Raw genomic sequence first — 13241 nt, forward strand, 5'->3', positions numbered from 1 at the left:
AATATCTGTGAATGTGAGTGTGCTTAAATTAGAAGGGAGCAAGGAATTATAGAACAAGACATATTTTTATTCATACTCATGTCGTATTCCGGATACCTCATCATGAAAGAGAGCCTTTAGGGACATGGAACAAGTCAAATTATACATTAACAAACCACTTCTGTAATGTATATTAACAGAAAATTATGACTAGTGTGAATCTACTCACACTAATAACTTGCATTAATAATTACGATCTGTAATTATAGATTCATGAGTGACCCCCTGCGGATTCGGGGGTAAGAATAGGCCCGTGGTATTCCTGCCTGTCGTAAGAGGCGACTAAAAGGAGTCTCAAACGTTTCGGCCTTATGTGATGGTCCCCTGTTGGGTTTGACCTCCATATCTCAAAATTTTTCCGAAGAGCGAGCCGATTGGGGAAGGGCACCTTACTTGGTGCATTGTGTCCATGTTGTGTTGAGAACTTTCGCCATCTTATTCGTCGTTGCATTGCAGTCCTGCCCGCTCTCCATCGCTTGGGCATGGATACGCTCCTGCGTGCACTTTCTGCACTGACGACGCCCTTGGACCACATGTCACCTAACATCCAGCACGGTAGCCAGTCCGTTGTGGTGGGGCCGCCATGTACCCTCTTGGTTGTAGCCCCCTGACAACACAGGGATCGCTCTACTGATGCCTGCGCCGTTAACTCCCCACGTATGCCAAGGAGTAGATGCCCATCTCCCTGGGGCATCAGGACTCCCGGCACTGGCCATCCTGCCAGGTGGCCTTTGCTGTGGCTGGGTGGCACCCGTGGGCAGGGCCCTTGGTCGGAGTAGGTGGCATCAGGATGGATGACACGCAATGAAGCGTGGCACATCTTCTCTTGCTGGTGGCCAGCCACCAGCAGTCTCTAAGCGTTCGAGGGCCCATTTTAAAGGTAACGTTTATGACCCCAAATCGTTCCCCTCCCTCGCCACACCATGGGAGGAACGAAAGGCATTGCATGACAGTGAGACGTATTCGCCCAAGTATCTTGTCTGTACTAGAGCTGATGGGGAATCTTTTATATCCGTGAAGCCTCAGTTCTTTGTCGAGCATTTAGAGGACAAGTTTGGGGAGGTGGAGGGCTTGTCCAAGATGCGGTCCGGATCGGTGTTGATAAAAACGGCATCCTCCGCCCAGTCGCAGGCCTTGCTCGCTTGTACTACGCTGGGGGATGTCTCCGTCACTATCACGCCCCATAAAAGTCTGAATATGGTCCAGGGCATTATCTTCCACAGGGATCTCCTTTTACAGTCCGATGACGAGCTGCGCGCCAACTTGGTGCGCCGAGGTGTCCATTTCGTCCGGCGTGTCCACTGGGGTCCGAGGGATCGTCAAGTTGCCACCGGTGCCTTCATCTTGGCCTTCGAGGGTGACACGTTACCTGAGAAGGTCAAGGTGATGGTGTACCGTTGTGATGTCAAGCCATATATCCCTCCCCCGATGCGGTGCTCCAAGTGTTGGAAGTTCGGCCATATGTCTTCACGCTGTGCTTCCGACCTCGTCTGTCGCGATTGCGGTCGACCATCCCATCCTGATCATCCCTGTGCCCCGCCTCCAATCTGTGTGAACTGTGGTGCGCCCCATCCGCCTTGCTCGCCAGACTGTCCAATTCTGCAGAAGGAGCGGAAGATCATGGAAATCAAGACTCTCGACCGCCTGACGTACACTGAGGCTAAGCGGAAATATGATCGGCTTCATCCAGTGCGCATGACTGCTTCTTATGCCGCAACTGTCACTCCTGCTACAGTTCAATCCGCTCCAGTCAGCTCTCAGAGTCGAAGTCCCACACCTGCCCCCTTGATGGTGGGGGGCACTAAACCCATTGTTGCTCCTGCTCCATCTACTTCAGGAGCAACGCCCCCCCCCCCCCCCCAACCATCGGGGACATCAGTTCCCCCTTCCCAGCCGGAGAAGCGTAAGACTTCTTCGGCTACTCTCGTCAGGAAGGGGTCCCTTGGGGACCTCCCTTCCCAAGTTCCGACCGGTACCAAAGCCGACTGCCGCAAGTGGCTTAAACAGCCGCCGGTCCCTGGTCGTCGGGACACACGGTCGTCGTCTGTCCCTGAGACTGACCCAGTGACGCCCTCCCAGCCTGAACCACCAAAGGCACAGCGCGAGAAGCAGAAGAAGAAGAAACTCCCCAAGGCTACCGACATTGCGGTGGCACCCATTCCACCGCTTCCTGCAGACTGACCCAGTGACGCCCTCCCAGCCTGAACCACCAAAGGCACAGCGCGAGAAGCAGAAGAAGAAGAAACTCCCCAAGGCTACCGACATTGCGGTGGCACCCATTCCACCGCTTCCTACAAGCTCTGCGTCTGAGGATGAGGTGGAGATTCTGGCGTCCGCTGAGGACATGGATCTCGCCAGTCCCTCGGACGCAACAGTTGGCTGTTGTCCAGGTGGTGACTCAGTAGCCGCAGGGGCCCCGGAGGCGTAATCTGCCTCCCCAGTCCATTCATGCCTTTCCCATCCATGGCCAATACCATCCTCCAGTGGAACTGCAGCGGTTTCTTCCACCATCTAGCTGAGCTCCGCCAACTTATCAGCCTTCATCCTTTCTTTTGCATTGCTCTGCAGGAAACTTGGTTTCCCGCAATGCAAACCCCTGCCCTCCGTGGCTATCGGGATTATTTTAAGAACCGGGCAGCTTATGAAAGGGTGTCTGGTGGCGTCTGCATATATGTCCTTAACTCTCTTCACAGCGAGTTTGTACCTCTACAAACAGCTTTAGAGGCTGTTGCTGTTCGTGTGTGGACGCCACAGGCTATTACCGTCTGCAGTATTTACCTTCCACTGGATGGTGCTGTCACGCGGCATGTCCTGGCTGCTCTGATAGCCCAACTGCAGCCACCTTTCTTGTTGCTGGGCGATTTCAATGCCCACAACCCTCTATGGGGTGGGACTGTCTACGATGACCGCGGTCATGCCGTGGAGCATTTGTTGGCTCAGCTCGACCTTAGCCTCTTGAACACCGGTGCTCCCACGCATTTCAGTGTGGCCCATGGCTCGTTCTTGGCCATCGATCTCTCTCTTTGCAGCCCCGGACTTGTCCCATCCATCCACTGGAGAGTGCATCCTGACCTGTGTGGTAGTGACCATTTTCCCATCTATTTGTCACTGCCCCAGTGTCATTCTTCTGGGCGCCTGCCCCGCTGGGCTCTCCACAGGGCTGACTGGCCGAGTTTTACTTCCGCGGCAACTGTTGAGTCTCCCCCACAGGGTGACATTGACGAGGTGGTCCGTGTCTTAACCACGTCAATCATTTCGGTGGCCGTGGCTGCCATCCCCCGCTCTTCTGGACTCCCTCGGAGGAAGGCTGTACCCTGGTGGTCGCCGGAGATTGCTGAGGCTATTCGCGACCGTAGGCGGGCCCTCCAGCGTCATAGGCGGCACCCGTCTCTCGAGACCCTCATCGCCTTTAAGAGGCTCCGTGCCTTCGCCCGTCTTATTACACGGCGTAAGCAGGAATGTTGGGAGCAGTATGTCTCATCCTTGGGCTCCCGTGTCTCCCCCTCGCTCGTGTGGTCCCGGATACGGCGGATTTATGGACGCCAGCCCCCTATGGGTGTCCCTGGGATCTCCTTGGACGGCGCTGTCTGCACGGACGCTGCCTCCATTGCTGAACACCTTGCTGCGCACTTTGCTAAGAGCTCTGCGACTGCAACTTATCCCCCTACCTTTCGCTCTCTCAAGGAGCGAGCCGAGCAGACGCCGTTATCGTTCCGCACGCGTCGTTCTGAAAAATACAATGCTCCTTTCAGCGAGAGGGAATTCCTTGCTGCCCTCGCCGATTGCCCTGATACAGCACCAGGACTGGGCGCTAATGACCATAGAAGTTTTGCGTCCTAAAACACCAAAAAAAAAAAAAAAAAAAAACAGCACCAGGACCGGACAGCATCCACGCACAGATGCTGAAGCATCTCTCCAGGGACCGCCAGAGACACATCCTCACCATCTTTAACCGCATCTGGAGCGAGGGCGTGTTCCCGTCGCAATGGCGAGAGGGTCTTATTGTCCCCATCTTGAAGCCCGGTGCGGACACACTGGCGGTGGACAGCTATCGTCCCATTACCCTCACCAACGTTTTGTGCAAATTGCTCGAACGTATGGTGGGGCGGCATTTGTGTTGGGTCCTTGAGTCGCGCGGTCTCCTCGCTCCATCCCAGGGTGGCTTCAGTCGGGGCCGGTCTGCAGCGGACAATTTGGTGCGGCTGGAATCTGCTATCCGTATGGCCTTTGCCCGACGTCAGCATCTCGTTGCTGTATTTTTCGATCTGCGGAAGGCGTATGACACCACATGGAGGCATCACATCCTCGCCACGTTGTATGAGTGGGGTCTTCGTGGTTGGCTCCCGGCTTTTCTTCAAACCTTTTTATTGCACCGCTCTTTCCGGGTGCAAGTCGGTGCTGCCTCTAGTTCATCTTATATACAGGAAAATGGGGTCCCGCAGGGCTCGGTGTTGAGCGTCTCCTTATTTCTAGTGGCCATTAATGGTCTGGCTGCAGCCGTGGGGTCGTCGGTGTCTCCTTCTTTGTATGCCGACGACTTCTGCATCTCATTTAGCTCCACGACTACGGGAGTCGCCGAACGCAGGCTGCAAGTCGCCGTTCGCAAGGCAGCATGATGAGCTCTGACTCATGGTTTTCAGTTCTCTGCAGCCAAGACTCGAGTATGCACTTCTGGAGGCGTCGGACGATCCACCCTCATCCTGAACTTGACCTCGACGGCCACCTGCTTGAAGTGGTGGGCACTTGCCGCTTCTTGGGACTCGTGTTTGATGCCCGGCTCACATGGGTTCCTCATATTACTCAGCTGAAGCAAAAACGCTAGCGGCACCTCAACGCCCTCTGCTGCCTTAGCCACACGTCTTGGGGTGCAGATCGCTGCACGCTGCTGCGATTGTACAGAGCCCTTGTGCAGTCCCGGCTTGATTATGGGAGCCTGGCCTATGGGTCTGCGTCACCCTCAGTGTTGAAGTTGTTAGACCCCATACACCACTGTGGGGTTCGGCTTGCAACTGGCGCTTTTCGTACTAGCCCCGTGGATAGTCTACTGGTGGAGGCCGGGGTTCCCCCGCTGCGGATTCGCCGCTATCGACTGCTCGCCGACTATGCTGTCCACGTGCATTGCTCGCCAGGCCATCCCAATCATCGCCTCCTTTTCCCTGCCGTGGTCCTCCATCTGCCCGAACGGCGACCTAGGTCTGGGCTTTCCGTAGCTGTCCACATCCGGTCCCTGCTGTCGGAACTGGGGTCATTCCCTCTTCTGCCTCCCTTCCGGGTCCATGCACCTACGCCTCCCTGGTGTTTGTCCCGGCCGTCCGTCCGTCTGGACTTGGCACAGGGACCCAAGGACTCGGTTCCGCCTGTGGCCCTCCGTCGTCGTTTTCTTGCGCTCCTCGCCTCATTTTCGGACTGTGAGACTGTCTACACTGATGGTTCCCTGGTTGATGGTCGCACTGCCTATGCTTTTGCTCACGCTGCCCATGTTGAGCAGCGCTCCTTGCCGGCTGGCTGCAGTATTTTTACTGCAGAGCTGGTGGCCATATTGCGGGCTCTTGAGCATATGCGTTTCTGCTCAGGTAGGTCCATCGTCATCTGCAGTGACTCCCTGAGCAGCCTTCAGGCCATCGACCGCTACTATCCCTCTTCTCCTCTGGTGTCCTCTATTCAGGAGTCTGTTTCCGCCATTGCCCGTTCTGGTCGTTCGGTGGTCTTGGTTTGGACACCAGGTCATGTTGGCATCCCGGGGAACAAACGTGTTGACAGGCTGGCCAAAGGGGCGATCGACGCCCCAGCTTTGGAGATCGGCCTCACGGCTCCCGATCAGCAGCTGGTGTTGCGCCGTACGGTGCTTGGGATGTGGTCTGCTGAGTGGTGAGGCATGACAGCGCCTAATAAACTGCGGGCTGTCAAGGAGACGATCGATGTGTGGCGCTCCTCCCTGCGGTCTTCTCGCAGGGACTCTGTTATCCTGTGTCGGCTCCGCATCGGCCATACATACCTGACGCACGGCCGTCTTTTGCGTCAGGAGGATCCCCTCCTGTGTCAGTGTGGGTCCCGGCTGACAGTCGCCCACATTTTATTGGAGTGTCCCCGACTGCGCACCCTCCGGCAGTCTTTTAATCTCCCGGGCACTTTGCCTTTGGTTTTAAGCGACAATGCCTCCGTGACTGATAACGTTTTAAATTTTATCCGTGGTAGTCCTTTTTATGGTTCCATTTAGGGAGGTCCTGCTCCTTTCCCTTTGTGTGTCTCTTGTCCTCGAGTCTCTCGTATTTGGTTGCAGATTTTAGTGTGTAGTCGGTTGGTTGACTCTTTCCCTTTTTTGTTGTCGTGGTCAGTCAACCAGTCTCCGGCCATCTTCTTTTCTTCTGTTTCTTTTTGTCTGGTGTTCATCTGTACTCTTCGTGTCTGTCGTATTCGTTACCGCATTTGTGTTCTTTTAGGGCCTGGGGGGGGGGGGGGGGAAGTATCCTTCCCCTTGGGGTTTTACCTGCTTCGTGCATTATTGTCTCGCCTGTTTTGGAATGGGGGACTGATGACCTTAGCTGTTTAGTCCCCCTTAAACATCCCAACAACCAACCAACCAACCATTCATGAGTGCATATTAGAAGGTAACAGATACTTGGAAAACAGTCACTGCTTCTTCTCTTATACTACTTAACTATGTTATCTAATATACATCTACATCTGTGAACTACATGGCAGAAGGTAATTCCCACTGGCCATGAAAGCTACCCTTTTTTGTATATGTTCAATATCCCTGATAGTTCTATTTGGTATGGGTACCACACATTTGAACAATATTCTATGATGGGTCACACAGGTGTTTTTCTAAACAATATTCTACAATTGATCACACAGGTGTTTTTTGTAAAGAGTCGCCTTTGTAGACTGACTGCATTTTCCCAGTATCCTACCAGTAAATAAAAGTCTGCCACCTTCTTCACATAATTACAATTTGTGCCCATCTAGCGCTGAATCAGTAGTTATTGTATCCTCATTTGTTACTATCAGTTGGCCAAGTTTGCATGACATACTGAATGTGTTTCATTACTCACATTTTCTTTTCTTTGCAAGTCACATCTTATTCGGGTATATTCCAGTCCATCATTCTCATCAGACTGCGTTGGTGGTACTCGAATTACCAAAAACATTTTGTTACTCGCACACTTCTTGACTAATTGGTAGTTTCTGTATTCTTATTTATACCCTTAGACGCATTTTATTTTGTCTCTTGAAGTTAATCTTGTTCGATGTGCACCTGGCAATGCACAGGACGTAGGACAGATTAATCTGTGCACCTGTTCTGGTGAAGAATTGTTTCAGACTTGTGTATAATTTTCTTTTTTTTTGATCCTGCTAATAGCATCAACATTGATGCATTAACCATATTTTAGTGTAATTTAATTAAACATCTTATTTTACCTTTGATTTCTTAAAATAATGTGCGTACTCAGTATTGACAATGTTTAGAAATTAACCTGCAAACCCCTCCTCCCTCTTTTCTCAAAAGTTACGCTTTTTCCTTGCAGGAAGTAAATGCATGTTCACTGCAGGTTGGACACTTTATAAGCAATGGCTAAAATTAGAAAAAAATCATTTGTAAATGGTAAGTGACTTAATAGTGATGGATACATTAGGTTCAAAGTTTAGCCACAGACCTACTTTGTGCAATCAATTTACTTACTTTGTATACCCAAGCTCTAGAGCTGTTTGCAATGCTTTCAGGCTCCTTCCTCCAGCACGGCAAGAAAATATGAGAGGTGCATCTAGACCAGGTTTTGTTGCATTATATTTCTTTTGAAACTCGCTGTCTGAAAGCTCTCCTAAAGCCTTGGACACATCTTTCACTGAAATTTAATTGCAAATAAATTAGTTTGGTCATTTTTGTGACACATATGCTATAATCTACAGTTACATTCTTCAGGCATTGCATTAGGCTGTGATCTAACAAGGGTAACACACTATCGCACCCCCCTCAGATTTGGTAGTTAAGATGGCTCAGTCGATAGCCTGTCAAAAACGGAACACAGATCAAGCATGAAAACAGGAAGAAGGTGTTCTGAACCGTGAAAAAAAAGCAGAATAAAAACACTGATCAGTTTAAGGACAAGAAATGCAACATCGAGCACACTGAAACAGCAACGGCGTCTTAGATAAGACTTCACGGCGTTGGACTGCCATGCGGGTGACGGTGTATTCAAATTTGTGTCTGTGTTGTGGTGTGACGTCCATTTGCAACAGTGAGGTGCAAGAAAGGGAGCCATAATGACAGTTGATTCTGCACAACTACTCTAGCAGCAGCCGTAAGGAAGTGGCTTTTAAATGGGAACTGCAGATGTTTGGTGACAAAGTGACAAGTCAACAAATCCTCCACCAAAAAACATGTCTGGTATGTCATACACGGCATTAGTGACGGTACGTGTGTCATATGGTGTGAATCTCTTACCGACGCACCTAACTTGTACGCCTGGTAAGTGAATGAGATATGCCTACTTGTCTTATTTTGGTGTTTGAATGAATGTGAATATGATCACTCTCAAGGAAATGATGAAAACATAATAGTTTGTCATGTAAGTTGCAACAAATGAACATAACAGTTTCACAATCATAAAGTTTCTCTGTGCTCTGTCAAAACGTATGTTTTTAATGTCTTTGAAGTTGTGTTCCGTTTTGGAAGTTTTGTCTCTTGAATTCCTTTGTTGTAACATAGTTTACACCTGTATATTTGTTGTTTTCATTCCTGTGAGATGTCTATGTGGTATCCTGCTCTCGCTATTCATCACATATACTTGCAATGGTAATGTATTCTTACCACATGACTTATATTCTATAGCCAGTGTATAGTATGACAACTGCCAAGACTACATAAACAAATACACATTTCAATGACCGGACAGGCAGAGTTCAGTATACCTTCTTCCTGTTATCGTGCTTGGTCTGTGTTCAGTTTTTGATGGGATATCCACTGAGCCATCTTATCACAAAATCTGAGAGTGGTGCGATGGAGAGTTTGCCTTGTAAGGTGTGTTTCTGTGCCTAATTTTCATCTTCTAATGCTGGAGACATCATTAGAGGCCATAAAGACTAGCTCAGCAAGTCAGGTTGTTTATACGTACCTGCACAATGGCCTGCAGAGGCAAATCAAAGTGTAGTATGGGAGCTTGTACTGTGGACCTGTCTCATTTCGATCCTCCTCTTTTTCTTTGTTTACATACAGTTGCGACTAGGCCTAATTTTTGTAAATGTGTTTTTCTTCTTTTTTTCAGTAATCTAACATATTGTCACTAAAGTAAGTTTGTTTACATACCATTGAGACTATACCTAATTTTTCGTAAACATATTTTCTTGTGTTTTTCAGGAATTTAATTTGACTTATTTTCACTAAAGTAAGATTTTTACCATGAGTGAAAAGTGACTGACGTGCCATAGAATTGTAAGCTCCGGGGTTCGGTGTGATGGCTGCAGTAGTTTTTTTCCATTGGGGTGACTGTAGCGGTGTGGGAAGTGGGGAAGTGGATCAGACTCATCAGTGGTTCTGTAGGATATGCAGTAGAGATAGGAAAATAGTGGAACAGGAGGGGAAAATTGCTGCCCTTCAGACACAGTTAGAGCAAGCTAGAGAAGATCTGAACAGGTGAAGGATGGAGAAGGGTAAAGAGGGGTTGGAAGTGGGAACAAATAACAGGAGGAACAGACCTAGAACCTTGTCAGACAGCTTTGTGGTGAATACGAAGAATAAGTTTGACCTGTTGCTTCAGTTAGAAACTGATGAGCCTCAGACTGAGATAGGTGTAGAGAGGGCACAACAAACTTCCAGTAGAAAATTGAATAAGAATGTAGGGAAGTCAGCAAAGAGAAAGAAAGTTTTGTTGTTAGGTAGTTTACATGCCAGAGGTGCAGGCCAACTTTTGCAGGACCAGTTAGGATCAGAATACCAGGTCACAAATTTTTTTAAACCTAGTGCTGGTCTGGGTCAGATGACAGAGGATTTAGGTTCACTCTGTAAAGATTTTTCCAAGGAAGATACTGTAGTTATTGTGGGTGGGCCGGGCAGTAGTATTGACAGAGATCCTGGGTACAACATACAGTGTGACCTGGCAAAGATTGCATCAGCAATGAGACATACCAATGTTGAGTTTGTGTCTGTTCTGAGACGCCATGACCAACCTCATTTAAACTCTTCTGTCAGGAGAGTTAATTTTGAGTTGGAACGGCTACTTGGGTCGAGTGCAGGGTCTCATATTGGTTTGGTTCCTGTTGATTCTCTCATTAGGTGGGATTATACTAGACATGGCCCACACCTCAACAGGAAAGGAAAGCGTAAACTGGCTGAGCTAATAGCAGGAAATGTAAGGGGAAGGGGGAGCCACTGCCATGAATGGTAATATATCAGTGGTCACAGGTGTTGGAGCAGCACCTTTTTAAGGATAGGTAGGACAGAACGAAGTCAAGTTCTGAGAGAAGTAAAGATTGAAACAAATCTTCAGTTTGAGAAAGAAATCAAACAGCATAATCCTGGCACATTGGATCAGCGAACACAGCTGTTGGTTAAAAATTTACAGCAATCGGCAGAAATTTTATTTCTACACGCTTTCATCTCAGTAAATGTGAAATGCCAACTATCTTTAGTGCATCAAAATATTCAAGGGCTTAGCAGTAAAATTAATGAACTACTTATCTGCACTGATGAGTTAGAGTCATTGAACCCAGTTGATATAATCTACCCCTCTGAACATCATGTGACCACTGGTATAGATATGTTAAACCTTACAGAATTTAAGTTAGCCTCTTTCTTCTGTAGACAAAATATGGAGAAAGGAGGAGTCACCACATTTGTTAAAAACAGTTTTAAATTTAAGAATATTGACATTAATAAATTTTGCTTAGAGCAACACTTAGAAGCATGTGCAAAAGAGATAGAATTTCATAACAGGTCCTTCATAATAGTAGCCATATACAGAGCACCTTCAGGACATTTCAACCTGTTTATAAACGGTCTTGAAGATTTATTATCTCATCTAAAATTAAAAAACAAGGAACTAGTGATATATAAAGGCCCAATTTTTGGTCCCGAGACAGTCAGTGCATGGCTGAGTCTCAGATGAGGAACCCGTATTGGTTAGAACAACAACAATGCATCAACTTAACTGTGAAATAAATGTAACAAAAAATAGGCCATGTGTTAAAACAACGACATTGTCTGTTCAATATGTACCATATTATTCTGTAAGAACTGTGAACTGTGTGGTTTGGTTTTTACTGATCATAGATATTCAACAGTAAACTATTGTAGCAGTATGCTGGTATTTGCCTGCAACCTATTAACAAGGCTTATCGAAATTTGCTGGTAGTTAACTGGCCATATTAACTGTGTAATATTGTGGGGTTGTGAACAGTGAAAGTAAAGAACTATGAAACACAACTGTCCAACTGTCGGCTACATCATTTAAAGTAGCCAGTGTTGAACTTCCACCCCTCCTGTTTTCCAGCCAGTATAACAATGCAATACATCGACCGAGGACCACCTATGAAGAAATAACGCAGGCGAACGTCACACAGTGGCCACAAGGGAAGACACAAACTTTCAACCAGTTTGCCAAATGTGCCACATAGCTGTTTGGCTTACAAATAATGTGTTAGATGCTGATCTATAAATATTTTTCCATTTTATTATAAAAACCTAAATGAACTGTTTTGGCCAGACACTGTGGGTGAGCGGTTCTAGGCGCTTCAGTCTGGAACTGCACTGCTGCTATGGTCGCAAGTTCAAATCCTGCTTTGGGTATGGATGTGTGTGATGTCTTTAGGTTAGTTAGGTTTACGCAGATCTAAGTCCCATAGTGCTTAGAGCCATTTGAACCATTTGAACGGTTTTAAACCAAATCTGTATGTGTAAATGATAACCATATGTGCAAATGAAGAAAATGTAATATTTCAGGACACTCACTACAGATGCCTTGTGACTGTGACGAAACATGTCTGGGTGCACAAATTAAATAAAAAAGCTTAATGTGCACCAAGCAGAAGGTATTTTTTATTTGAACTACTGAAATTTATATACAGCTGCTGTGAAAATGACCACCACAAGAAACTCATTATTGTTTTGTCTCCCTGATTAAATCAGATCATGATGTCACGCATTCCTCCATGCTCCACAGTCCACTACTTTATGCGTTGACATTGACTATTGGGAGAAAACTATGATATAATAGAAGTGACCATCAAAAACATTAATTTAACTCCTTCCAGTTGATCACTATTCACAAAACACTATCCATGCACTACTTCTTTAATAAGACACCAAAGAGCGAAGCATTCCTAATGATTGGAAAATGACACTAGTCATTCCTGTTCCTGTTTTAAAGAAGATTCGTCAAACAGGCGCAAAGAACAATAGGTTTATATCTGTGATGTCAGTATGTTGTAAAATTTTGGAACATTTTCTGCTTGTGTATTATGACATATCTGAACACAATAAACCTCCTCTGTAAAAATCAACATATGTTCTGAAAACAATGATCGTGTGAAACCCAGTAGCTTCTGTTCATCCATGAAACCCAGAAACCAATAGATACAGGTGCAGATGCTGTGCTCTTTGACATCTGGGAGGCATTCAATACAATTCCACATTGTTGCCTAATGAGCAAAATACAAGTTGCACACAGTATCAGACCAACTATTTGATTGGACTGAAGAGTTTCAGTGAAACAGGTCACGGCATGTCATTCTTGATGGAGAAAAGTCTTCGCCATAAAAGTAACTTTTTCAGTAGCTCAAGGGAGTGTCCAGGACCATTACTTTTCACTATATAGGGTGAAGCAAAATTCGCGCACTCTGGCTTTGCAGCGCGACTCCTCAAATGCCAGCAATAAAAAAATGTCTCTCACAAAATTTCATCCGGAAAGTACATCTGGCAGAAAAAAGGATATTAAAGAGTGGCAATCTGGCAACACTGTGACCACATGGATGGTAACTACCTCTGTCAGCACATACTAGTTGTGCTGTACAGTTGGTGCAGTAGATAGAGTTTTGAGTTAGCATGCAGGAGGTCGAGGGTTCAATCCTGGGTTGGGCCAAATTTTTTTTATTTGCTAATTTCATTCTGACATTTCATACTATAATATACACCATTTCTTAGGTCACATATATCCTAAATGTACAACATTTTGTAACGGTGAACATAACAAGTACGTGGTTAGACA

The 13241-nt window shown here is 47.0% G+C and overlaps 1 protein-coding gene across 1 annotated transcript in view; it reads right to left on the reverse strand.

Moving 5' to 3' along the window:
- LOC124781646 (rhodanese domain-containing protein CG4456-like) overlaps positions 1-13241 on the reverse strand; it is a 46595-nt gene that overhangs the window by 3129 nt on the left and 30225 nt on the right. Inside the window, exon 3 of the mRNA XM_047253877.1 lies at positions 7724-7886. Within this exon, the coding sequence (XP_047109833.1) occupies positions 7724-7886 (163 nt within the window). The remainder of the gene's footprint in view (positions 1-7723; positions 7887-13241) is intronic.

This window comes from Schistocerca piceifrons, chromosome 1, assembly GCF_021461385.2.
Source record: "Schistocerca piceifrons isolate TAMUIC-IGC-003096 chromosome 1, iqSchPice1.1, whole genome shotgun sequence".
NCBI classification, from domain to species: Eukaryota; Metazoa; Arthropoda; class Insecta; order Orthoptera; family Acrididae; genus Schistocerca; species Schistocerca piceifrons.